The sequence below is a fragment of the Hyaena hyaena genome, unplaced genomic scaffold, assembly GCF_003009895.1.
Source record: "Hyaena hyaena isolate Hyena2069 unplaced genomic scaffold, ASM300989v1 scaffold_439, whole genome shotgun sequence".
NCBI classification, from domain to species: domain Eukaryota; kingdom Metazoa; phylum Chordata; class Mammalia; order Carnivora; family Hyaenidae; genus Hyaena; species Hyaena hyaena.
In genome coordinates this window covers 518,889-546,793 of record NW_024081067.1, presented here as the reverse complement: position 1 = coordinate 546,793, position 27,905 = coordinate 518,889, and the positions used below count along the sequence as shown (strand labels likewise).

The following is a 27,905-nucleotide window of genomic DNA, read 5'->3' as shown; positions in this document are numbered from 1 at the left end:
ACGAAGCCACCCAGGCATCCCCTTTCTGCAAATAATTTTTATTTCTGATAAAAACAGAGATGGGGGTTCAATGCTATTCCATGAAGATGTGATCTTGGAGCTGTAGCAGCAATTCTGTTACGAGGAGATGACTATCCGAGGATCAACCTTCAACACTCAAGGATGTCAGACTGGAAAGATTAAAAAAAAAACTTTAATGGCATCATCAAGCTACTTCCAAACCCTGGAACCATCTATCTCCAGATAAATATGTTCATTACTTAAGGCAGTCTTTGTCACATGCCCTGTGACTTGCAGCTATATATATATGCTAACTGATGCAACAAACTTGACAAAGGATTCTTCAACTAAGGCACCAATACGCCCATTTGACACCTCTGTGTAAGTTAGAAAAGTTGCTTCTTCCTTTAGATGGATTTCCTTTAGATGGATTTAGGCCCCACTTCTTTTGCCAGGTGCCCTGGTCCCTTTATCGATCACCAAGTAGCCTCCTTACGAGATACGTGAGAGGGCTGCGTCTCTTCAGAGGACTCTGGTTGAAGTTGCCAATTCCAGATAAGGGGGAGAGTGCTTTCTGTCACTTGTGGACTTAATTTGATTTTTAATTGGCTAAAATTTGGGCTGTTGTTATTCTTTTTGCTTTTCATTTTATTTATTTTTGTCTATTTTAATCACGTATACATATTTTTAAGTTAATTTGTTTATTTTGAGAGAGAATGCAAGTAGGGGAGGGGGAGATAGAGAGAGATAATCCTAAGCAGACTCCGCAGAAAGTCGTGGAGCCCGACTTGGGGGCTCAAATTCATGAAAATGTGAGACCATGACCAGGGCCGAAATCAAGAGCTGTACGCTTATCTGACTGAGCCACATAGGTAGCCTACTTTTCATTTTAAACAATGAATTTGTTTTTAACTCCAAATCCAATATTAAACTGTCCATGATTCGACAGTGCACCCCAAAAAAACAATTCTGGGAAAAATACTAGTTAATACAAAATTCTTTTTTACATTTATACAACCAACAAACACTCTGTTAGAACTGGGCTGACAAAGAGAACATTGAAACAATATGTCCACCTGCGGTATGAAAAACTCTTATGGTGCAGCTTATTTAATTCTCCTACTCCTTTATTTAAACTACTAGGGACACTTTTGTGTGAAAAAGAGAGCTAGCATGACATAATTTAGCTTTCACTTGATGCAAATAAGAAATTTACATACTAGGTCAGCCGCTACTAATTAGCTGGCACTATGTCATTTTCATCATGGTTAGCCAAAATTTCAAGTTATTAAATAACTTAAGCCAAAGTATTTTTCTATGCAAAAGCCTAGTTTTGTCTACATAACAGGTAACCTTAATCAACACGAGTACAGCACTATATGCAGGAAAATTATTGTCGTTTTGACTTTAAGACATGCAAATTAACAACAGTCTGACATGCTTTCCCACTAATTAAATACTATATGCTGTTACTTTAGATATTCATTGGTACAAACTCGGCTAGAAACAAACATGAGGACTAACACTGCATGACAAGATCCAAAATAATCTCATATTAGATGATCATAAAATGTAGATGGAACATTTTAAAAAATCCTCTTTGAAGTCATAGATGCATTTGAAAACTTTGAGATAACTCATTTAAAATATCTAAGCTGGCAGCATGAATAGACAGAGCAATCATCACAAGTAAACTCAGGATATGGATGTTAGAGCGAGACCAGGGAATAATATACATGACACATAATATATAAAAATATATTTACTTATATATTTTATATATAGGTATGTATTTTATGTTTATATTTACATATTACATATAAAGTATCTACACTTTATATATATGAAGTAAATATAGTTTATATAATTATATATAAAGACAAATAAAAACAGATAGATATATATGAATCTATATTTATATGTAAATATATATGAACAGAGAGAGAAGAGCTATACAAACTCAATTTTTTTTTTTTTTTTAAATTTTTTTTTTTTAATGTTTTATTTATTTCTAGGAGAGAGAGAGAGAGACAGCGTGAGCAGGGGAGGGTCAGAGAGAGAGGAAGTCACAGACCGAAACAGGCTCCAGGCTCTGAGCTGGCAGTCAGCACAGAGCCCGACGCGGGGCTCGAACCCACGAACCGTGAGATCATGACCTAAGCGAAAGTCGGAGGCTTAGCCGACTAAGCCACCCAGGTGCCCCTATACAAACTCAATTTTAAGATTTACTACAAAGCTATAGTAATGAAGACAGTATGGAATTGGCAAAAGTAGAGACACATAGATGAATGAAGCAGAAAAACCCTGAAATAGATTCACTGACATATAGTCAACCGAGTTTTGACAAGGTGCAAAGTCAATTCAATGAAGAAAGTATAATCTTTCCAGCAAATGGTGCTAAAACATTTCAACGTACATATGCAGAAAGGAAAAAAATAACCTTAACACATACTTCACACCTTATCCAAAAATCAACTCAAAGTGGATCATATACCTGGATGTAAAATGTAGAACTATCAAGCTTTTAGAAGAAAATATAAAATTGGCATCATCTTGGGTTTGGTAACTAGTTTTAATATATGACACCAAAAGCACAATCCATAAAAGGAAAATGTTGATAAATTGGACTTACCGAAATTCGAGACTTAGATTTTGGAAAAAAAATCGTTAGAATAAAGAAAATATTTGTAAATCACATGTACAATAAAGGACTTAGAGCCAGAATATAAAGAATTGCTCTCACTCAGCAAGAACCCGGATAACCCAATTAAAAAAAAAAAAAAAAAAGACGAAAGATATGGTTCTAAAGAAAATATACAAATGGAGAATAAGCATATGAAAAGATGCTCTAAGTAATTAGTCTTTAGGGTAATGTAAATGAAAACCATAATAGATATCCATTACAATGGCTAAAAAAATTTTTTTTTAATTGCTAATCCCCAATGCTGGTTAAGATGTGGTGCAACAAGCACTCTGAGTCATTGGTTGTGGAAATGCAAAATGGTACAGCTAGTTTGGCAGTTCTCAGCACAGTGGAACATACATTTATCATTCGGCCCAGCAATCTGAATCCTAGGTAATTATGAAAGTGAATTGAAAACTTGTATATACAGACATCTGTAAATGAATATTTATAGAAGCTTTACTCATAATCACCCAAAACTGGAGGCTGCTGAGATGTCCTCAAGAGGTGAACAGATGAACAAACTGTAATCCATCCATACAGTAAAATACTACTCGGCAATTTAAAAAATATGAACTATGGATTCACACGACAACATAGATGTATCTTAGATGCATTTGGTTGGGGCACCTGGTTGGCTCAGTGAGTCTTCTGACTCTTGATTTCTACTCAGGTCATGATCTTATGGTCGTGAGACACAGCCCTGAATCGGGCTCCTCACTGAGCGTAGAGTCTGCTTAAGATTCTCTCTCTCCCCTTCTTTCTGCCCCTCCTCCCACCCCTCAAAAAAATTGTGTGTGGTATGTGTGTGTGTGGGGGGGGGGGTTAGAAAACATACTACATACACATCCTTGTCTACCTACCCAAAGGGCTTAGAAACAATGATACCATATTAGCAATGAGCCACAGACCTTGCAAGAAAGAAAGAAAGAAAGAAAGAAAGAAAGAAAGAAAGAAAGAAAGAAAGAAGGAAAGAAGGAAAGAAGGAAAGAAGGAAAGAAGGGAAGGAAGGAAGGAAGGAAGGAAGGAAAGAAAGAAAGAAAGAAAGAAAGAAAGAAAGAAAGAAAGAAAGAAAGAAAGAAAGAAAGAAAAGAAAAAATAAGGCTCCTTGAAGAAATGACTGCTTCTAAGACCAAGACAAGGAAAATACAAGTCTGGTGCTTCTTGTAGTGCTACTAAGTAAGGAAGCGCTAATAAACAGAGAAAATGAGAGAGAGAGGGAGGAAGGGAGAAAGGGAGGGAGGGAGGAAGGAAGGGGGATAGGGCATGTTTAGAGGTACCCAAGACCACTGATAAACGCAGTGCTATGCTAGCGGAACTCACAGGATTCTATTGCATTAATGGCTAAAGTCTATTACAATGACACAGTAAGATTACATAGCAGATCATTAAGTGGGGAAAGATGCATAGAATATGGAGAAATCTATCCACAGCCTTTCCCTCCCAGCCCAGGAGGGGGCAAACTAGGTGTGTTCCGTTTCTGGTAGCGAAAATGCAGTGGCACGTACAGAAATGTTTCTCCTAGGGAAGCCCATTGGAGACTCAGGGTTTTTCTTGGGGGCTGGTAGTATTGGCATTCTCTGCCTGGCAACTATGACAACTGTGGCCTCTCAGAAAGAGGCAGGTGTTCATTGGCTTCAATGGGCAGATCAAGTTCAGAAGGGCATAGAGCTTTTCATATCTGTACAGGGAACTTTTTCACAAGCCAAGTTTCCACATGCCAGCCAAGGGCAACCTTATGGGCAGTAAACATAGCAGCCTCTGACCCATGTTACCTCTTTCCTGTACAGGGCATATCAGGAAGACACAGGGACAACCCAAAGCTACCCCCAAAAGACAGAATTGGAGCAATCCAAACAACAAAATAAGTAATCACAGTTTTGGATTATAATTCAAAGAATAAAATAAATATCCATGAGCCTATACTGATATAAATAAGAAAACAAATAAATTAGTGGTGGCAGGGTATATATGAGGGGAACCAAATCTTACAGAAGGATTTCAAATAATACGTATAGAAGGAATCAGGGATATATTTTTAAAAAAATTTTAAGAAAGTTTATTTTAAGAGAGACAGACAGCATGAGTGGGAAGGGGCAGAGAGAGGGAGAGACAGAGAATCCCAAGCAAGCTCCATGCTGTCAGCACAGACCCTGCGTGGGGCTCGAACTCAAGAGACTGTGAGACCATGACCTGAGCTGAAACCAAGAGTTGGAGGCTAAACCAACTGAGCCACTCAGGCGCCCTCCGGGACATTTAAAATAACCATTGGCACACCATGGTAATAATTGCTGCAGTCAATATCCCCTAAAATTAGAAACAGAATATTTATATAGCCTTAAACTATTTCACCAAAAATATTAGTTATTTGGATGGTTGAAATGTTTATATGGGCACAAATTCTTTGATAATTATCTTTAGGAGGTAATTAGGAGGTAAAGCCTAATTCCCTTCTCCTTAAATGTGGATTGGACATATTGATCTGTTCTAACAAACAGAGTATGGAAAGGGAAAACGTAATTTTACAGCAGAGAAACCTGGCATACATCATTTTAACCAAGTGGCCAAAGTTAACATCATCAATAATAAGTTATATTGATATCGTGTACCTCTGATATGATGTCATGAAAAGGGCACTTCTCCTCTGTGATGTCATTTCCAAAAATCCGTGAGCTCAGTCTAGTAATGAGAAAATATCAGAGAAACTTCAATTTGGGGATGTTCTACAAAATACCTGACCAATACTCTTCAACATTGTCAAGGTCTTGAAAAACAAGGAAAGACCAGGAAACTATCACAGATTGAAGGGGACTTAGATGCAATGACTAAATGTTAACGTGGACTGGATCTCAGAACCGAAAAAGGTCATTAATGGAAAAACCGGTGAAATTGGAATGAAGTACAGTACAGTACAGTACTAACATTGATTTCACAATGTCAATCTTGTACTGTGGTTACATAACATGTTAACATCGAGGAAGCCAGATGAAGGATATCCATGAGCTCTCCGTATTTGCAACTCTCTTGTAAATAAAATCTAAAGTTATTTAAAAAACAAACAACGTTAAGCATGTAGGCTAGCACACACTAGTTGTTAGCTGATGTTAGCTTCTCTTAATTTGCTTGATAATCATCCCCAGAGGGTGATAATGCTGGGAAATTTCTCATTGCCTCTCCTCCAAATAAAGTGTGTTTCTGAGGATGACTGACTTTAGTGGCATTTATAAGCTTGGGAAACTTCATTGCCCTTTAAATGAACAATATCACGGTGGAAAGTTACTAGGCAGATAGTTCTGAAAATCAGTGCTTTTGGTCAATTTTTGAGTTGCCAGCAATACCTTGGTTTCATTGTCCAGTGGGTGGAGACGGGTTTCCGGAGTGCCGACGTGGCTGGGCAAGAACTCAGTCTCTGGACTGTGACCTCTCAGGCAAGATGAGCTAGCTACACACACCCCCAGCGCAGGCTGTGAGCCTGCCACCCAGCCCTCCCGGCCTGGGTTCTTAAGGCTGTTTGGAAGTATGTGACCTAGGATGCAGGAATCAAACCAACACTTAGAGTCAGAAATATCTAAAAAATGGGACAGTGTGAAAGTGTGGCAAGTGTGGGCCTGATTGCTGGCCCCGAGGGCTCTAGATGTCACTTCAATGGTGGTCAAGTGAGAGGCTGGTAAAGAGTGAAGGGGCAGCTTTGGAACATGGACTTATTGTAAGCTGTACTGTATTCCCACCCATGCTTCACCCTACAGTAAAATGCTTGTTTTTCTGTCATTGGAAAAGAGCTTTGTAGTTTTACCCTGGCTAAACTCCTTCCTTGGTGGCTTTTATAAAGCTCCAGTAAAGTTGTTTTTGCTTATTATTTATGTTCTTACCCACTTCCAGGAAGGATGTACGATGGCTTATTCACCAAACAATTTTGCTAACCCTAGGCCTCCATTCTTTTCCAGACCATCTGTTCCTCTTCACCATGAAGTCACAGCACTAAATTTGTGACAGTACAATAATTTCCATGGTAACAGGATGTGGTCTTCACCACTGAATCCTGATTTCACTCTGACCAACATCAAGCAGCAGGGTGACTGGGGAGTGTACGCTGACATTTTCTATTCTTTTTCAAGTCTAGTTTCTCTGAAGTTCTTCCTTCTGATTCTAAAATCTTAAATTCAGCCTGGATATGTGTTTTTGCAGTTTATGTATGAGGCATTTGTCCAGTGAATGACTAGATATGCAAGCCAAAATATAAGATGTTGAGAAATATCAGACAAACCTATACACCCAATGATGTATAACCTTGCCTGAAGGTGGGGTGCTTAGCAAAGTCCTGGCTTGTAGAGAAGAAACGAGAACAGGGAATCCATTTAAAAGACATGAAACTTCTAAGCTAAGAAATTTGCTTTGATGACTGTGATAAGCAGTGGGAGGCATCTGACCTAGTTCCTAGTCAATGGTTTCCTTATCTCGCTTAGCATGAGTAAGACATAAAAGGGTCTTCCCATGTGAGCTCAGACCGTTTGATCAGAGGATGATAGATAGGCAGCTTTATTCATATGAATGACCAATACGTGGATATTTTGTCCATTTGTTTTCATCCCACACTTCCCAGGTATACAAACTTTGGAGAACTTAGAACACCATTTGCTACATGTGGAACTAACTAAAGGGCATGAACTTTTTAAGAGAACTAGTTATTGGAGGGCCGCCTGCGTGGTTCAGTCATTTGAGCATCCGACTTCAGCTCAGGTCATGATCTCATGGTACATGGGTTTGAGACCTGTGTCGGGCTCTGTGCTGACAGCTCAGAGCCTGGGGCCTGCTTCAGATCCTGTGTCTCCCTCTCTCTCTCTCTCTCTGCCCCTCCCCTGCTCGTGCTCTGTCTCTGTCTCTCTCAAAAATAAACATTAAAAAAAAATTTTTTTTTTAAAAAAGACCTAGTTAAACTAGTTACTGGATTTCAGAAACAAATACCTGATTGGTGCACTAATCTAGCAATGTTACAGGACAGACTATAACAGGCAAGGATTGTTATATTGAGGCTTTGCTGAGCATATTACATGACATATACATGATATGCATATATGTCATATATATGTATATAACAAGAAAAAGTGTAACATATAAGAATGGACTATATTTCCTCTATTTCTGTTCTCCCCCAGCTTCCTTGTTGAGTTGGTAGGGTAAGTCAGGGAAGGTGATGGGAAGAAAGTGTGATAAGAGACAGAAAGAACTGGAGAAGCTATGTGATTTACCTTAATTTTTAAAAAGATAAGAGATTACCCACAGTGGAGAAGCTGTGTAAGGAAGTGGAAAGGGACAGAGAAAGTAGGGTAGTGAGGGATGAGGGAGTGGCTGAAAAGCAAAGAAGCTGCTCTGTGGCGTGGGGCTTTGGGGAAATAAATAAGGAGGGTGCTAACTAAGGTCTAGTTATGTGGTGTGATTCACTAAGTCTTTAAGACTTCAGTAAAGATAAGTTATCTTGCAAAGCTCTCTAAAGATGGATTTGTGAGTCTTTTGAAATAGATGAAATATTCAGGTGGACATTAAGGCTGGAGTAAGCCCTAGTTTGGAGTACAATTATATGTAATATAAATTAGTAAAATGTATATTTTCTGAGGACTCTCTTGAGGAACCTAATCAGTGGTGCCACCATCTATGGCTATCTCCTACCTTTGGAGAACACGTTGGTCAGAGATGGGTGGCATTTTATGGCCTGGACTTTCTAACTCTACTGAAATTTAATTTTAGCTTCAAAGGATTTAGAATTCAGTTGAATCAAACATGGAAGGGTAGAAAAGTCACTATTACTGACCCAGATTTTGAGGCCTAAGAGAAGGCAAGACCAGATTACAGACAGCATCATGACACCTCAAGGACAGGTCTCACTGACAGGAAGATACTACATTCAGGTCTGGTCCTATCTGCCACGGATCTCTCTGAGTCTTGCTACAGATTGTAATCACTTAGAAAATGCAGAGCTTCTTGCTGGCACTCATGCCCAGGCATATGGTAACAAGGGGGAAGGAAGACCTTGCACGAAGGTCATCATTACTTTTAATGTCATCAACATTTTCCAAGTATGAACATCATAATGGAGGATATGGAATGATTCAGGGGAGGGTAAGTTAAGACCAGATGAAGGTGACCATCAGGATAGAAACTGGGACCAGGAGAAGAGTAGAAAGGATCAGCTATTCCCAAGTGTCCTATATAACATTAGCCCATAAGAAGTGCTATGATTTAAAAAAAGGGTTCTGTGGGAAGATAATTTTGAGCACATTGCATAATATTTTTTTCCCTTTGGGGAAATATATACTTGCATATTATAGGCTCTAAGAAGTCTCGCCAAGAAAAAAAAATCCTGCTTAAACTATTGTTGCTCAAATGTATTTAGTCATGAAATACATTATGTTAGCAACATCTATTAACATCCAAAGAGGCAAGTATTATTCAGAATATACATTGATTAGTATTAGGATAGATGATGTGTATGAGACCATTTTATAACAGGTTATATTACTCTTTTTTACTTATTTATTTTTAATTAAGAAAAAAATTTAAAGTTTTATTTATTTGTTTATTTTGAGAGAGAGTATGAGCAGGGGAGGGACAGAGAGAGAGGGAGAGAATCCCAAGCAGGCTGCATGATGTCAGTACAGAGCCCAATGCCGGGCTCAAACCCACAAACCATGAGATCATAACCTGAGCCAAAATCAAGAGTCAGATGCTCAGCCAACTGAGGCACCCAGGAGCCCTGATAACAGGTTATATTAGTCTTATGGCTTAAAAAAAATACTGAGAGCCATAAGTCTATTGTCAGTCTAGAGTCAATTACTATGCCTTTTGGCTTTCCTGTAATTTCAGTGTAGAGCTTCATTCTGCTATACACTCAGACACTGCTTCGTGAAAACTAGGTGAGGTTTGTAAGATGCATGCTTTTCTCCATTTCTCCTAAATGCTCAGTACTTTCATTATCCTGTTACTACACAGGAACTCTCATTTGGCAAATCTCGAGGGTGTAATCCTTTGCAGGGTTGCATGCATCAGAGGTTTTTAACTCCCTCCCACCAAAACCAACCTCTTTTCTCAGTTAACTTTCTGCTAGAGAGAACCTATGAATTACCCCATCTGGTCACCAGGCTAGCCAGGTTGTGTATTTGCAGCATAATAGGGGTTTACTGAAAATATCTCTTTACCTGATGGGTTTTCAGAACTGGAGCAGGTTAACAGGAGGAAATGTTTTGGGTTAGATGGATCTTCAATGATCCACAGATTGTATCACTTGAGAGTCACGTCTTGTCTTTACATGAAGGGGACTCAATCTGTTGTATGATGTTCTATTTGAAGGAGCCATGCTTGACTGTGTGGTATATTTCTTTTCAATAGTCCCAGAATTCCTGGTGCAGTGTTTCATACGTAACATCAAGTGTAGGGGAGTGTCTATTTATGTTTAATGAATAAATAAATGGCTATCTGACAGCTGGGGATTTTTTGTTAATTTTAATTTTTTAATAGATAATGCACTCACATGATATAAAATGTAAAGGGCACAAAAGAATATGTGATTAAAAGCATATTTCTGTCCTTTTTCTGTCCTCAGGCATCCCATTTTCTTCTCCAAGGCAATTATTATTAATTTCTTTTTTTTATTAAAAATATTTTTAATGTTTATTTTTATTTTTTAGAGACAGAGACAGAGCATGAGTGGAGAAGGAGCAGAGAGAAAGGGAGACACAGAATCCAAAGCAGGCTCCGGGCTCTGAGTTGTCGGCACAGAACCCAATGTGGGCCTTGAACTCACAGACTGTGAGATTGTGACCTGAGCTGAAGTCAGACACCCAACCAACTGAGCCATCCAGGCACCCCTATTATTACTAATTTCTTAAATATCCTTCCATGATATTCTATGTATTTACAAACATACGTATTTCCATTTTTCACATTGATGAAAGACGGCTCCTGTGATGTGAGAAAACCCAAACCACATAGAGAAGTCATGTGTAGGTACTCCAATCTCCAGTTAATACAGTCTAGCCTTTGTCACTGTAGCCTAGACATTGGAGTGAAAAAGAACCCAGTCATTCAAGTGATTACCAGCTGTTCAAGTCTTTTCATCTGAAACCCTGAACATCATGAAGCCGAGTCAAGCTATCCCTGAATTCCTTTCACACAGAATCTGTAAGTATAAAAAAATGGCTCATGTTTCATGCTACTATGTTTTGGAATGATTTGTTGCACAGCAATACATAGAACACATGCAGGATGCAACTAATTAGCAGCGTCAGAGAATAAAAGACATGGTGGAAGTAATATTTGCAGAGATGATACTGAGAATTTTCTAAAGTTCTTGAAATGAAAGCATGTATTAGGTGTAAAACAATGAAAATAAATTCATACCTAGATGTTCTGTAGTGAAGATGCCTAACACTGAGAACAAAGAGAAAGTTTCAAAAGCCACCAAAGAGAGTACATAGATTACCCATAAAAGAATGACAATTAGATGCCAGAATTCACATCAATAACAACAAATACCAGAGGCCAATGTGGTAGTATCTTTGATGCATTAAGGGGAAAATAACTGGCAACACAGATTTCTATACCTAGCTAAGTTATAATTTAAGAATGATGAATGGGGGCGCCTGGGTGGCTCAGTCGGTTAAGCGTCCGACTTCAGCTCAGGTCATGATCTCACGGTTTGTGGGTTCGAGCCCCGCGTCGGGCTCTGTGCCGACAGCTAGCTCAGAGCCTGGAAACTGCTTCGGATTCTGTGTCTCCCTCTCTCTCTGACCCTCCCCTGCTCGTGCTCTCTCTCAGAAATAAAAATAATAATAATTAAAAAAATTTTTTTTAAATTTAAGAATGATGAAATAGAGAACTTTTCTTTCAAAGTTGAGTTTACCAACCACAAATTTTTATTGAATGAATCACTAAAAGCATGTATTTCAGTAAAAATAAAAGCGAATTAACAATGAAAGTGTGGTATTAAAAAAACAAAAGTTAAATACAAAAACTGAGAAATTAGACTGACAAATCTAATTATACATTGATTGTATAATACCTGTTTTACGTTATGTTGTAAAAAATATGGAACTAAAATTTTAGATGCCAAAAACTGCCCAATACATTTGGTAGCTACAACACAATCTTATTGGAATAGTAAGATGGTTGTATTTAACAAACTATAAATTGGGGGCATCTGGGTGGCTCAGTCAGTTAAGCATCCATCTGACTCTTGGATCTCAGCTCAGGTCATGATCTCACAGTTTGTGAGGTTGAGCCCCAGATCAGGCTCTGCTCTGATGGTGTGGAGCCTGCTTGAGATTCTGTCTCTCCATCTCTCTCTCTCTGCGCCTCCTCCACTTGTGGTCTCCCTCTCTCCCTCTCTCTCTCAAAATTAAAAACTTAAATTAAAAAAAATTAAAAACTCTAAATAGGAAAATTAATGGTTGAGTATTCATTTATAAACTTAAGAGTAGCTGCTTGTAAGCACAGATAAAATATAATCTGTAGTTTCCAAATCGGTGGAGGTAAAAGAAAAGGAATAACAAAAGCTTTTCAATCTAACAAAGGCAGGAAAGGCAAACCAACCAACCAACCAAAAAAACAAGGTGAAAGCACTATAAACAGAAAATCAAAAGTACATGCCAGCAATGACCCAGAGAATTTCAAATGGATCATACTTAAATGTAAGTATTGAACTTCCCAGTTAATAAAGAGATGGATTAAAAAAAAAAACCCAGGTATATGCTGTTTACAAAAGATCTGCCAGTAATAAAATAACAGAAAGGCTGAATATAAAGAAAAGGAAAAGTTACAATAAGCAAATAACCAAAAGAAAGTTGGAGTAGAATATTGGTATCAGACAAAATAGTTTAAAGCAAGTAAGTATTAATAAAGACATACTACATACTGATAAAAATTACATTATATTAAAAAATGAAAAAAATCACCAAGTTCTATCCAGCTAACCCTATAACTATGAAATTTTTAAAAAGTAACAGAATTTCAGGGAAAAAAAGTAGATCAACAACTGTATTGGAAATTTTAAAAATTTTTTAAATATTCCTTTTTTTAATGTTTACTCATTTTTTGAGAGAGACAGACACACACACACACAGAATCTGAAGCAGGCTCCAGGCTCTGAGCTGTCAGCACAGAGCTGGGCGCGGGGCTCGAACTCACAAACCATGAGATAATGATCTGAGCTGAAGTTGGATGCTTAACTGACTGAGCCACCCAGGCGCCCCTTTATTGGAAAATTTTAATATATCTTTATTAGAAACTAACAGATGCATTAAAACCAGAATTAAGTTGAGTGGTTGGCTATGTTTTTAGTGTTAATTTGCCTTGTGTGCCAATTGTAATTTGCAGCTCATCTTAAGTGGTAGCTCTATCTTTCTACCTACTCCGTGGAGCCCTCCCTCATGTAGATCCTGAGGCCCTGTCCCAGCCCCCAGTCCAGAACAATGTATCTCAGGGCTCCTGTTCCTCATCAGGGATATTGGGGAAGAGGGCTGGAAAGCAGTCTGGCACAAGTCTTGAAATTTCTCTGCTTACTTCCACTACCAGGGACAAGCAATGGTTGGTTGGTTTGTTCATTTGTTCATTTTGTTTTTTAAACTCTCGCTCAGGGTGCAAGTCATAGCTTTTCCCAAATCCCAGTTTCACAGTGAGTCTGACTCAACAGGCTATATTCTGTATGGGGTGCCCTTGCTCTCCATTACTCTGAAGGATTCAGAGTCCTAGCCAACTTCAACCTGCTTTCAGACCCAGAGTCAGGTCTACAGCTTTGTCCTCATTAACCCAGTTGTGTTGCTCATTCGATCTGATGTCAGGAGTTAATAATCTTGTTAATGAACTCAGAGATGTCTTTTTAAAAAAAATGTTTTTAGGATTCCAGTTCTTGAAGAAGATGTAGAAATTCAAAGCATGAGCTCACAATACTGTTTTAACTATTTTCCTGTGCTAGTGTGGAACTCTGTGGTCTTGCTACCTTCTTTGGCTTTACAGAGTAATGGGGATTGAGGTTTTTGTTCTATTCTCAAATGCCAGAAACCTATTTAGAATATCTATAAATCTCCTTGGGGGGCTTCTGGTTTCAGGTGGGAGGCAGAATACAAAGTCTCCTTGTTTTTTGCTCTCATCTCTGATTTTCTGCATACAATTAGAGGAATTTTTTTAATATATTCTAGTGCTGAAAGCCTTAGTCCTATATCATCAGTCTTTGTCCTGGATTCTCTAGTCTATGCGATTTTGTAACCTTAAATTTTGAAATCCATAAGGGCACGAGATAAAAGAAATAGGGGTGAGAGTAGGGAGAGGAAAACCCCACAATTACAATCTCATTATTATTCTACTAGAAAAGAGATTTCTCCTTTCTGCCCTTGTGTGCTGAATCTATCTTCTACTGTTTCCTCAGAAGCCATTCTCTTGTCTACTTAGGCTATCTTATCTATCATTTTCTATTCTGGATCCTTTCTTGCTGAAGTCTCTCACCTCTTTATAGACAAAACCTCTCCTAGCTCTCTCGTTTCATAGGCAAGCTTTCTGAAACCCCTCAAGTATCTTTTCTTACCATCTACATGCTGATGACTCCAAATCTACAACTTTGGCTCAGATTTCTCTCAGATTCTCCATGTCCACAAGACTTTCTTAACCCCAGACAACTGCAGTTCAACATGTCTAAAACAAATTCTTATCTTCACATCCATACATCTCTTTGACTGATTTCTTCTGTTTTCTATTTTCATTCAGTTTCCCCAAGCAAAAACCTAGGAGTCTCCTTGATTTCTTCTTCTCCCTCCTTCCCATCCAATAAGCGGCTAAGTCTTTTCATTCTATTTCCATTTAAGGAATGTTTACAGTTATTTATTAGGTATCACTAGAGCCATAGCTTTAAAATGAATTAAAGATGAGGTTAGGTAGCAAATTTTTTAAAAAAATTGAAATGTCATTAGATGCAAGGTAAAAATAGTTTCAGTAAAGAAACTATGATTTGTATTGCCCAGTGGAACATAAAGTTTGAAAAAAAAAACTTACAAGAGATTTTTAGATTTGGTTAGAAAGTTCTTTGTGATTTCAGTTACCTGAGAAGTAAAAAAAGGACTTTCTGTAGAGTAGATGGTAGTAAATAGCAGTTTAACAACTTCCTGGATTGTAACTGTTTTGTATTTTTTTGTTTTAAAATTTAAAAAAAATTTTTTAATTTGTTTAATGTTTATTTATTTTTGAGAGAGAGAGAAAGAGAGCGAGTGAGCAGGCGAGCAGGGTAGGGGCAGAGAGAAAGGGAGACACAGAATCTGAAGCAGGCTCCAAGCTCTGAGTTGTCAGCGCAGCCTGAGATGGGGCTCAAAACTCACTAGCTGTGAGATCATAACCCGAGCCTAGGTTGGATGCTTAACCGACTGAGCCACCTAGGCTCTCCTGTTTGTTTTAAATGGTGTTTTCACTCATTCCCAAATGGGTAAAGTAGGGTGACATTCCACTTTGTAGTGACAGGATAAATTCAGATGATACCTTTTGTTTCAGAAAATATCAGTCTTTTAAAATTTTTTTTTATTTTAATTTTTAAAATTTATTTCTTTTTAAAAATTTTTTTTAAATGTTTTTATTTATTTCTAGGAGAGAGAGAGACAGCGTGAGCAGGGGAGGGTCAGAGAGAGAGAGGGAGTCACAGACTGAAACAGGCTCCAGGCTCTGAGCTGGCAGTCAGCACAGAGCCCGACGCGGGGCTCGAACCCACGAACTGCGAGATCATGACCTAAGCGAAAGTCGGACACTTAACCGACTAAGCCACCCAGGCGCCCCTTAAAATTTATTTCTGAAAGAGAGAGAGAGAGTGACAGGGTGAGCAGGGGAGGGTCAGAGAGAGAGGGAGATACAGAATCTGAAACAGGCTCCAGGCTCTGAGCTGGCTGTGAGCACAGAGCCCAACGTGGGGCTCGAACCACGAACCACGAGATCATGACTTGAGCCAAAGTCGGATGCTTAACTGACTGAGCCACCCAGGCACCCCAGAAAATATCAGTCTTTAAAATGGGAATACACAATTTCTTTTGGTGTATACCAGCCTCCTTCATCTGGATCATTATAGGAATCATCTCCAATTGTCAAAGATTATAGGCAGCAAGACCAGAGATGTCCCATGCAGAAGACAGAGATTATTGAGTCCAAAAGCATATTTTACTTTTTTTTTTAAGTTTATTTATTTTGAGAGAGAGAGAATCCCAAGCAGACTCTGCCCTGTCAGCATGGAGCTCAAGATGGGGTTCAATTTCACAAACTGTAAGATCATGACCTGAGCCCAAATCAAGAGTTGGATGCTTTACCAAATGAGCCATCCAGGTGCCCCTGGAAGTATATTTTAGAGGTCATCTTTCTTGTTTTTAAGACAGATTGGGGATCTAATCTCTTTTTAATATCTCTCATAGAAAGTAGATTCTAATAGGTAGGTGTCTAAGAACTATTACTACCACCAGGCGGTGTATCTTCCTCTTCCTTCAGACTTTATGGTCTTTTGCCTCTTTTGCTTTCTCACCCATAAATAGAAAAGAAAAAAAAAAAGAAACCAAAAGCACAATGTTAAGGTTCCTGACTGGTCACATTGCAGAGAAATGTGGAAATGCAGGTTATACATAACTGGGGGGGGTGGGGGTGGGTTCAGAGGTATGACCTAAAGTCAGGAAGAGAAGAGTAGTCTAAAGGTAAAAGAAGGGGGCGCCTGGGTGGCTTAGTCGGTTAAGCGTCCGACTTTTGCTTAGGTCATGATCTCGCAGTTCATGGGTTCGAGCCCCGCGTCGGGCTGTGTGCTGACTGCCAGCTCAGAGCCTGGAGCCTGTTTTGGAGCCTGTGACTCCCTCTTTCTCTGACCCTCCCCTGCTCACGCTGTCTCTCTCTCTCTCTCTCCTAGAAATAAATAAAACATTAAAAAAATAATAATAAAAGTAAAAGAAGGTAGAAGGGTTAAATAAAGGTTTAATTTTGGATATTTATTACTTAAAATGTTCCTTGTATGAATCCCGTCTAGGGAATTCCATCTTTCTCAGGCTGTGATGGTTCCCACTGGACCCAAAATTACCAAAGAGGGTCAGTAATAAAGCATTTCAAAGATGACCACCCCCATCAGTTTTTGTTTGTATGAAAGTATATCAGTGCCTGATAGTGCATTAGGGTGAGCCTTAGGAAATGCCTTAGGAATTGCTTATAATAAGATTTTTGTTTCAACCACCAGGATGTGAGAATCTACTACACTTATCTTTCATCTATCTCCTTTTCAATTTCTTTTTTTTTAATATATTTTTATATATTTCTAGGAGAGAGAGAGAGACAGCGTGAGCAGGGGAGGGTCAGAGAGAGAGGGAGACACAGACTCTGAAATAGGCTCCAGGCTCTGAGCTGGCAGTCAGCACAGAGCCTGATGCAGGGCTTGAACCCATGAACCGCGAGATCATGACCTAAGCGAAAGTCGGATGCTTAACCAACTAAGCCACCCAGGCGCCCCTCTCCTTTTCAATTTCTAATGTTCCTTTTAAACTCCTGTAATGTGGTGGATAGTTCTGGCATTCTTTAAAAACAATGACAGAAAATGAAACTCCTGACAATAATAGTAACAACAACCATCTAATTTACTTTACTCTTTGGTTAATGGGAGATACTAACATATATGAGAAATAAAAGCCACCCATAAATAGTTTGCCTCACAGAAATAACTGATATTAATATTTTATTGTCTTTCTATTTTCTATGCAATTCTATTTTGCAGTCATACTTCATATGTACAGTTTTGTATCTCTCAGGTATATTTAAGTCTAAAATACTTTTGGATATAGTTTTCCATCACATTTCTGAACAGTTGAACTGTATATATTCCTTTCCCTGCCAAGTAATAGAATTTGAAAAAGTTAACTCTGCAAAGTCTCATTCCGAAGGACTTTGTAATTGACTGGGACACGTAGGTGGGTTATCTGATTGCATGTCTGCACTTGATCTCAAGGTGGAATGATTCCAAAGACCTCTACCATTATTACTCTGTAATATAACTATCTCTTTACTTAGTTGTCCTCTAAACTTTAAAATATGACAATAAGACTGTATTGTTCACCATCTCTACCCCAGTGATGAGCATATGATTCAACACAGAAAATTCTGTTTCTGAAGATTAAATGAATAAGTAACTAAATACTAAAATTCTAGCGGATCCACAAGTTTTCTTAGTACCAGGATATATACAGATTAAGGTTCTCAGACATAAATTTAGTTCAGATTTGTCCTTTTTTAAAAAAATTTTTTTTAAGCTTATTTATTTATTTTTGAGAGACCAAACACTAGTGGGGGAGGGGCAGGGAGAGAGGGAGACAGAGAATCAGAAGCAGGCTCTGTGCTGTCATGAACCATGAGATCATGACCTAAGCCAAAATCGAGAGTCGGGTGCTCAACTGACTGAAATCAGGCGCCCCTAGTTCAGATTTGTCTTGAAAGAACAGTGAAAGACTGAGAACTGATCATCAGTTGAATGTTCCTCATAGACCCTAAACTTATAACTCAACCTATGACTCCTACTGTGCTTTAATGCTAAAATTAGGCTGTCCCACAAATACTTATAGAAAATTAATTTCATCTTCTTTCTACAGCTAATAACCTCCTGTAACGTCGAGGCCGCTGCTGCCTACATTTTGGAAATATTGGCATTCTAACACTTGGCACGTGCCATAGGCTTGGTCTCACCACAGAGACATTGTTAAAGAGGTAAAACTATGCATGTCCTTTTGGATGAAGGACTGGATTACTTGGGGGTGGGAGCAGTATAACAGAAAGCTTACAGCCATTGGTTGAGAGTGAGAGAGTGAAAGAGAATGAGCCAGAGAGCCATCCCAGGGATGTTAGTTTCAAAGAGGGCAGGGGAAAGCATAAGCAGCTGGGTTTGCTCCTTATGAGCCTCCTTACCCTCCTCAGCTTTGACAGATCTTGGATCTCATCTCATTCCAACAAAGAACTGCTAGTGAATGGAGACATCCTCTGTAAGGAGATGAAAGCTGTTTTCCCTCTTGGCAATTTATGATTGGTTGTATAATACAGCTGGCCGTGTGATTTTGAGGCAGTGTGCTAGTACCTCTCTCTCCACAAATGCAATTCTACATTTTGTGTTTGTTTTTTAAAAATAAGTGTAAAGTCGAGTGAGTGAAGCTCTGATTTCCCCCCATATGCATAATAACAGCAGTGCACCTGTTGGGGTGCCTATGAAGCGCCTTGTACTCGTAGGTATGATACACACACTATCTAACTGAACTTGGACGATCTGCTGCCAGAAACAATTTCAATATATCACTTACAGTGAAACTGCATGTGGCCCTTTCCTTAGCAAACTTACATTCAATTTATTTAGCCTTATCCCAATACACAATGTAAAAAAAACACAATAAAACAATAAAAATCAATAATGGGGCACTTGGGTGGCTCAGTTGAGCATCCAACTTTGGCTCAGGTCCTGATCCCGCGGTTGAGGAGTTCGAGCCCTGTATCGGATTCTGGGCTGACAGCTCAGAGCCTGGAGCCTGCTTCGAATTCTGTGTCTCTGCCCCTCCCCCACTCATGTTCTCTGTTTCAACAATAAATAAACATTAAAAAAATTTTTTTTGAAAAAAAAATTCCAGAAATTTATAGACACTGTTCTGGTCAGAGATACAAAGATTATGGAGTGTTCCATTCTATTCTATGAGTCACTCTTCTTTCTGAATTTTTAAATCTATTTTTTCTATCCTATTTACCAATTAGGTGATTTCCTCTTTTTTCTCTTGCCAGCCTCCCCCAGCAGTGTTTTTACTTTGGCACACAGTAAAAGTGTTGACTGCTTCCCCTGTTCCCAAATCTGAAAGCATAAAAGTTAAGTAAAAATGATTTGGATATTGAAGACTTCTTTTTCTACACTCAAGTATAGGACTTTGCTGCAAGATAATTGATGAGTTACCCATAATCTCCTAAGTGTGCTCTTTACTCATTACCTAAGTAAATTTCATTTACTTAAAACTTTCATTTTGTTAAATATCATAGCAGATTTCAGTTCACCAGATGGGTTGAAGGCCCAGTGAAATTCTTTTTTTATTGCTTAGGTATTACTCCTATGTTCTGTAGTTAGGTAGTCAAGAATTTTAAGCATTTATATGAATGCCATGGTCTAAATTTCTATTTTTTCCCCAAGATTCATTGATTTAATAAATATTTACTGAGGACCCCTGGTGTCAGGCACCCTGTTAGGGGAGTGAGAAAAACAGTCACTGTGTCTGCCCTCATAGAACTTACAGAGCTGACTGGAGGGAATAGACATTGAACAAAAAGAATTACAATCCTGACAAATGCCATTAAGAAGGAAGGGAAGAGTGCTGAGGGACTATGTAAGAGATGTAGTTAATCCAGTGTGATTAGGAGAGGGGGTGGGTAGAGATGATTTTTCCAAAGAAGTTCAAGCTTAGGCTTGAAGCATCAGAAGGGAGAAGAGTGGTCCAAGAGAAAGAAGGGAACAGCTTGTGTAAAGTCTCTGAGGAGAAAAGGCTGTTGCCCACTGAGAGACCAGAGAGAAGGTCAGTGCGGCTAGAGTGGTGACACCAGGAAGTGTCACAGTAGAGGCAGGCAAGGGCCAGACCACATAGGTCATCCTAACCATGGGGGACTTTATTCTGAGGGTAATGGAAAACCAATGGAGAATTTAAGCCACAAAATAAAAAACATTTTATAGCCTAATACAGCGAATACATAGAATATGTAAATATATCAATGTGTAGGAATTTTTATTAATATGGGACAAACTATCTAATTTTCTGACATGTAGAATTTTTCGGAAAATAGCAAAGACCTTATAATAGTTAAGCAGAGCAGAACGATCCTTGGGCGTGTAACCTTAGTATGCTTTGAAGTGACAAACTTACATCCCAAGTTTCTTCACTTTCCATCTATCACGTATCATGAGTTGCAAATAGAGGTGATTAATAAAGACAGCGAGAGGAAGAAGGTGTACATGTGTACATGCACATGTGTGGTCACATGTGGCTTCCCATGGTTTTGAAAAAGAGCAGATTTATGGCAAAGAATATCAGTATCACATTCTCTGTTTTCAAAAATAGTAGTCTGCCCTACAGAAATTAGGGAAGTACAGACTGTAAAATAAAAAAAAGATTTTTTCTTCTTTTACTTGAGTATTTTAGGGAAAAAAATGGCAGCTTCTGGTTAATACAACAGATTTTGACATGAAATACATTGATTTCAAACTAGGGACACCAAGATGATTTCTGAAGGACTGTGCTTGGAGCAGTAAAGAGAGGTCCCTGAACACTATAGCTCTTGGACAGTATAGAGTATGAGAGACTGAAGAGGCTAATGTTTAGTTTTCTTTTTTAATACTCTTCAGTCTTCCCTAGGAGAATTTCTTCTTGTCTTCTCCAGATGGTTGGTGGCCATTAAATTAGCAGATAAGATTTTAAGGTGTGGTTCTTTCCCAGAGGTATTTCTAATTGGGAACTGGGAGAAATTCTTGAAGATTAACAAGGTTTCTCTTAGTCAATATTAGGAGAGCAGAGAAGGAGAACGTGCTCTGACTACCATTCTCTGGTACCTCAATGCCTCCAAAAACCACAGGTTTCTTCTCTAGGATCTTGGACTGCAAATCTTCCCGACTGTTCTTCAGGCTCTGTGACTCCCTGGAAGGAGTGAATGAATAAATAAATACTTGGCAAACTGTTTGAGAAAGGCTGCTAGCCTTTGGTCTACGAGAACTTGAGCAACGAGAGACCTGGGTTGAAATGTCAATTTGTGTCTGACTCACTATTTGAAGAGAATGAATCACTCAGTTCTGTGGTCTGAGGTGTGGTACTAAGGACAGTACAGACTTGCTTCACACACTTTGTGTACTTGACTGCTGTTGATAAGTCATTCTACTCATCAAAATAGAAACACGTTTATTAAGTACCTAATTGTGCACACGATTTGGAAACATGCAGAATATGTAGGCTAAAGATTAAAATAAATTAGTACTTGTTATGGTTACATGGGTCAGGTGAGATGTCTATTATTATAAAAAAGGGAGGAGGCGTGCTGTGTATTAATTATCAGGTTACCAAAGCTCTAGGTAAATGTGGCAGGAATGTTAAGAGTAGCTTCTCAGGAAGTGCTTGCTCTCAGGTTGAAAACTGGACACTGTTTACTTGGGCCAAAATGCAGTTATTTTTTAAAAAATTCTTTTTAGGGGCGCCTGGGTGGCTCAGTTGGTTAAGTGTCCGACTTTGGCTCAGGTCATGATCTCACGGTTTGTGGGTTTGAGCCCCGCATTGGGCTCTGTGCTGACAGCCAGCTCAGAGCCTGGAGCCTGTTTCAGATTCTGTGTCTCCCTCTCTCTCTGACCCTCCCCTGCGCATGCTCTCTCTCTCACTCTCTCTCTCGCTCTCTTTCAGAAATAAAAAAAAACATTAAAAAAATTTTTATGTTTTTCATTTATTTTTGAGAGTCAAAGAGAGACAGCGGGAGCAGGGGAGGGTCAGAGAGAGAGAGAGAGAGGGAGATACAGAATCCGAAGACAGGCTCCAGGCTCTGAGCTGTCAGCACAGAGCCCGACGTGGGGCTCGAACCACAAACTGTGAGATCATGACCTGAGCTGTAGTCGGATGCTTAACCGACTGAGACACCCAGGTGCCACCAAAATGCAGTTATTTTAAGTTATTTTTAGATAAAAAGTTATTTAAAAGTTTCAACCCTCTAGAATCTGACTCACAATGTTCTGATACTGTATTTTTTTTGTGATCAGAATCATGGGTAAAGAAATCTATCTTCCAGCACCGAATGAGAAAAGATTTGGGTGTGTGGTCAGACCTATGAGTATTACAAAGACTAGAGAAGCTACCATTAAAAAAAATGATTTTAGGGGCCCCTGGGTGGCTCAGTTGGTTGAGCGTCTGGCTTTGGCTCAGGTCATGATCTCGCCATTCGTGGGTTCGAGCCCCGTGTCGGGCTCTGTGCTGGCAGCCCGGAGCCTGGAGCCTACTTCGGATTCTGTGTCTCCCTCTCTCTCTGACCCTCCCCTGCTCACGCTGTCTCTCTCTCTCTCTCTCTCTCAAAAATAAATAAAACATTAAAAAAGAAATTTAACAAAAAAAAAGATTTTATGCTGCAGTAGTTCTAAATTATTCCTTTTAGCTTGATATAAAGGAGTAAAAGGGCAAAAAGAAAATTAACATTTATCAAGTCACTTATCCTCAGTCACCTATATCATCAATAAAGTTCACAGGAAGCCTATTTCCATTTTGGTCAGGGAAGAAAAATAAGAAGAAACTGAAGGTTAGAGGCTGAGAGGGAAGAGTTGGAAGGCGCACTCAGGTCTGCTAGCATTTGATCTTTCCACAAAAGTACTTAGGTACAAACTGAAAAACTTAAGAGGATTAAGAGTTTCTCTTTTATTTCTTTTGGTTTAGATGTAATCTATATCTGCAGGGAAAGAAATGAATAAAAGCTATTAGTATAGAAGCTTCTATTCTACAAATCTTTTGATGGGAGGCAGGGGAAAGAGATGAGATTGGAGAATGTACATTAAGCAATATGTAAATTCTGGGCCATAATTTTTCTGAGTTTTATTGATTTTCAGAAGTTATTTTCAAATGGGCATTGGTGTCTTACAACCTACAATGTAATGTAAATGTTATAATTCTATCTAGTTTGTAGGGCATTGTAAAGCTATTGAAGAATGTCACAAAATTCTTAGGAAAGCTGCTATAAAATACAAAGATTATTTATATTTCTGACCCTCATCTGTGTACATGGGATACTCTGTCATTACCTTAATTACTGCATTCACCATATTGCATTCTTATCACTTCTCCATCCTCTGGTATCTCTACCAGAAGATGCGTTTCTCCGAGACAGGGACAATGTCTCTTTCACCATAGTATCCACAGTAACCTGGGCATAGACTGAAATATAATAATGCTCAGTAAATGTTTGTAGAAAAAAAAAACAACCAAAGGATTCATCTTTCTGATCCCAGTTTTCTTATTTCCAAAATGAGAAGACAGTAATATTCTCCTAGATTGCTTATGAGAAGTGTCATGACATATGCTCAAACACTGTTTACTGGAGATAGGAGCCACACACATAAAAGGTGTTAACTGTGCCAATTCGCAATACATTTCGGGAAAGAGATGTAGGGTATTTTAGATAATATGTGGTAGTAATCTCCATCCTTGGGCTCTAGGGTTGAAGGAAATGCAGCACCTATACCAAAGATGAGAACAGTATTTCACTAGGTGGCTCTCTTTTCCGTGAGTGGGTGGCGCGTTGGTGCAGGGAGGGGTCACAGGGGGCATTCATTATACAGCTGCAGTCACCGCCTCCTCGCGGCGCCGCATCACAGTAGGTGCTCACAGGGGGAGGGGCATAGGTTAGTTTCTATTTCGTTAAAGATAATCTATTTTTCGGACTTACCTCAGAGTAACCTGTACTTTCATTTTCTCCAAACGAATACATGATGTTCCATAAAGACATTGGTCTAGTCTTTTAATGGGTGTGGTCTCAAGGATCTTGAAAGTGCCTCCTCACCTAGCATGGAAGACAGCAGGAATCAGTTGCTCAAACCGAGCTAAACCAGAACAGCCCATTAAAATCCTGTTTTAAACTATCTAGTGAGGGCTGCATTCTGGGGGGTGAAGGTGGGGGGTTTTACAGTTGCACTGCCTAAAGTACTTTGAAACAGCGGCGTAAAAGACTCCACGATACGAATCGAAATATAATTTGTAAAATGTCAAGTCCTTCAAGCCATTAGAATGACCATTTCTCCAGCTACTTCTCACACTCCAGGTTATCAATGACCCCATTCTTTATTTCTGGTTTTTAACCCCAAACCTGACACAAAATACACATAATAGACTTTCAGAAAAATTTAACAATGAAAATCCTCTTCCTCGATGCCTTTCCTCGGAACCTCGCACCAGTATCTATGTTCTTCTCTATTTTACCGCGCCAGTATCTAAGTTCTTCTCGATACTTTTACCCAGAGTTTCCCTCTCCTACCCAAAAGATACAGTGACAAGTTCTAAAACAGAGCAGCCCCATCAGAGAAGTCTGCAGAGGGAGGAACTCACAGGACAGCCTTCGATAATTGCGTGGACCCCCACGGGGGAAGGGGTGCCTTCGAGAGGGAGGGCATCTCACCACGTTCCTGGCTCTAAATGCTAGAAAACCACTTGTTACTCTTCTAGGATGTGTTCCCGCTTTCACTCGGGCTTCCCCGCGGCAGGAGGTGGCAGGAGGTGGCTCGGTCGCCGAGGGTGTGTATTGGGTACGCTTTGGGGGATTTCGGAAAGGGGGCGACCCGCCAGGAAAAGTCCTGCCCGGCAGGAGAGGAATCTGGGTCGTCGTGTGCCGTTCTCCTCCCTTAGGGACCCCGTCCTGGCGGGATCCCGCCTCTCAAAGCCGGAGGCAGTCCTGGGGAAACCCCTAGCCCGCCTCGAAGCTTCGCGCCACCGCCTCGCCCTTCTCGTTCCAGCTCGCAGCTCGCCAGCCTTCAGGCCCGGCGTCTGCCTCGCAGGCCCGGCCCTCTCCACGCCCGGCACTGAGAGGAAACCGGAGGTGGTTCCAGCCCGCAGGCGGGTGGAAAAGCCCACGGTGAATGCCTCGGGGGCCCCCTCATTGTAGCGGGAAGGGGAAAGGGAAGAGGAAGTGAACCTCACCGCCCAGTAGATCACCCGGATTCCCAACCTGGGGGAGGCCTATGGACGGAAGGGAAGTCAAGGGGGAACCCTGGGCACTTTCCCGGGAATCCATTCGCCAAGGGAGGGTCACCCAGTCCGCACACATTGGTTACTATGACAATACAACCACAGCCGCCAGTTGCCATGGCAGCTGCTTATCCAATCCGATTGGTTTCTTTTCTCTTCCTCCATGGGCTCCACCCTATCCCCTCCGACAGCCTCCAGGGGTGCAGTGGGAGGGGCAGCAGACAGGGGGAGGGGGTCCTTAGCGTCACCCTCCCGGGCGCGAGGGAAGACTAGAGTTGAGGGACTGGCAGGCGGAACTGTAGGAGGAAAGGGCAGCGTTTCCGGTAGGAAAGAGTGGAGGAGTGGAAAAAGGAAGAGAGAAATCGGGTGGAGTGGAAAGACGGGGGAAGACTTTGAGTGTAACTCCTTGTTGATTTGGGCTCGATGTTCCTGGTGAGGCCGGGGTTGCCCCCTCGCGCGGGAGAGGGGTGGGTTGGCCGGAAGCCGCCAAGCGCCTGCCGCCGGCCGCTCAGCAGCCGCACAGGGCTCTCACGGGTGGCGGATCCCAAGAGGGAGCGCTACAGAGAGGCAGAAGTCACCCGGAGGGACGGGCGCCACTGAAATCTCGCGAGAGGAACCCCCCCCCCACTTCCTTCCTCTGCTTCTTCCTCCTCGTTCCCCCGCCCCCTTCCCTTCTCCCTCCCCTTCCCCCCTCCCGGGTCGGAGTGTCCCTGCGCCCCACGGGCCGGAGCAGCAGCGAGAGCAGCTTTCCCCGCTCCCTCCCCCTCGCCTCACTCACCCCCACCCCCCCGCCGAGCGAGGAGGAGCCGGAGGAGAGGAAGATGGCGGCGGCCGCCTGCACCCGCGGTGCCGCGGGGCCGCTTCGAGGAGCCTGAGAGACCCACAGAGGCTTCGCGGGAAGACGCGGCGGCGGAGGATGAGCCTGCAGAGCGCGCAGTATCTCCGGTGAGTGCAGAGGTCGGCCCGGTACGTGGGGGGTGCGGGTTGAAGGTTCGGGCACGGAGTAACAGACACAGAGGTGGTGTGTCGGCGCGGCGGGGTAGTTGCTGTGTCCTCCCGTTCCCGGGAGGGGAGGCGGGGGCTGCGAGGGGATCCTCGGGGATCCGCGGGAGGGGGCGGGGCAGGCACACTCGCGGGTGCCTAGCCCCCACGGCCGGGGCTGAGTTCCAGCGCAGCCAGCTCGTCCCGGTGCGGGGAAGGAGGTTAGGAAAGCGTGAGAATGTGTGCGCGCGCGCCCTCGGGGTCGCGGGCTCGCAGGCGAGGGGTGGGGGGGGAGCGGCGTCCCCGAGTGGAGGTGGGTGTGGAGTCTCGTCCCGGTGGCGGGGGTAACGTTGTGTGATGTGGGATTGGCTGGAGCGTTGCCTGGGGAGAGGACGGTGGAAGTCTGCACACCTGGGGTGGTGGCGGGGGGGGGGGGAGACCTCTGGAAACCCGAGTTTGTTTTTTATACTCTCGTTGGAAGTACTGAAGAACAATGTCATCTGTAGTTAGTTGGTGGGCCGGGGGTGGGAGCATAAACAGGGGGGAGTGGGGATGAGGAAGTGAGGAAAGAGGGAGGTACTATGGACGGGGTTGGGTTCCCCAGAAGAAACTGAGTTAGAATTAGTGTAGTCTAGTCAGATGATACCATACTGAGAGTCGTGTACATTCATTAAGAGTGTTGTAAAGAACTTGTATGTCGGAGGTAGAGTGACGCATGGGTACAGTGTTTGAGAGTATGTGATGGGTGTCTGGGGTGGTGTAAAGGGAGCGACTGATAAACATTTTAGGAAGGGGAAGATACATTGCAACCAAGTACATGCTAGTGAGAGCATACTGAATGGAAAGACACCAACAGCCAGGAAGGTTCCATGGAAGCAGAATAGGAGCTTGGACGTAGAGATAAAAGGTTCAAAATTTTGATGGCAGAGAAGAACAAGGTGGTTAGCGTCTTGAGATTAATTGGGGAGTTGCTGCTTTTTAGAAAAGGGGAAGACCTTCAAACGGATCCTTTTTGTCCTTCAGGAGCAGAACTAAGAAAGGCAGGCTTATGGGAAGATGTTTTTTTAAAAAATGGTTTCATACCTTGTAGAAGAGGGAATTGGTTGGGTAGAAGTCTGAAATGAGCGGAAAAAACACTTCTGTTTAGTGAAGTGAAAATATTGTGATTGGCTTCCTAAATGCATATTACAAGAGAAGGTAGGTAGTGATACCAGAAGGTGGCTGTTGTACTTAGGAAAGTAGTAGTAGTTTCTTTAAGCAGAAAGTGGAGAGAATGATGAGCTCTTTGAACTGCAGTTGAATGCCTGGGTTTAACAGAGACGGGGTCCGCACATGTGTGCCTAGGGGCTGACTCTAGGACAGTTGTTAGGGTACTTGTATATTATAGTCCTTTTTCTCCACTATTATCCTTTCATTGTTCAACATATCAGATACACTTAATATAACTGTGGGAAAGATCTATGGTAGATGTTGTAGAGAGGGATGTGGAAACCCATCAG

The 27,905-nt window shown here is 41.2% G+C and overlaps 1 protein-coding gene and 1 long non-coding RNA gene across 12 annotated transcripts in view; one reads left to right on the top strand and one right to left on the bottom strand.

The window, feature by feature from the left end:
- Positions 1 to 28: 28 nt before the first annotated feature.
- On the bottom strand, positions 29 to 26,286 carry LOC120245830. 6 transcript variants are annotated; one of them, XR_005531909.1, is made up of 7 exons: positions 26,204 to 26,286; positions 24,134 to 24,247; positions 23,490 to 23,622; positions 21,279 to 21,363; positions 18,620 to 18,691; positions 5,293 to 5,362; positions 29 to 170 (listed from the first exon to the last, which is right to left on the bottom strand). It is a non-coding gene; the product is annotated as an uncharacterized LOC120245830 (long non-coding RNA). The 6 variants fall into 6 exon arrangements; XR_005531908.1 differs by lacking the exon at positions 18,620 to 18,691; XR_005531907.1 differs by lacking the exons at positions 18,620 to 18,691; positions 21,279 to 21,363.
- SMG7 (SMG7 nonsense mediated mRNA decay factor) overlaps positions 26,287 to 27,905 on the top strand; it is a 91,575-nt gene continuing 89,956 nt past the window's right edge. For 5 of the 6 annotated variants that reach the window (XM_039252979.1, XM_039252978.1, XM_039252976.1 and 2 more), the window contains exon 1: positions 26,287 to 26,370. Coding sequence is in view for 1 of the 6 variants with exons in the window: in XM_039252975.1 (XP_039108906.1) it covers positions 26,342 to 26,370 (29 nt within the window). In the remaining 5 variants the exon portion in view is untranslated. The remainder of the gene's footprint in view (positions 26,371 to 27,905) is intronic. The other variant, XM_039252975.1, reaches the window with a different exon arrangement.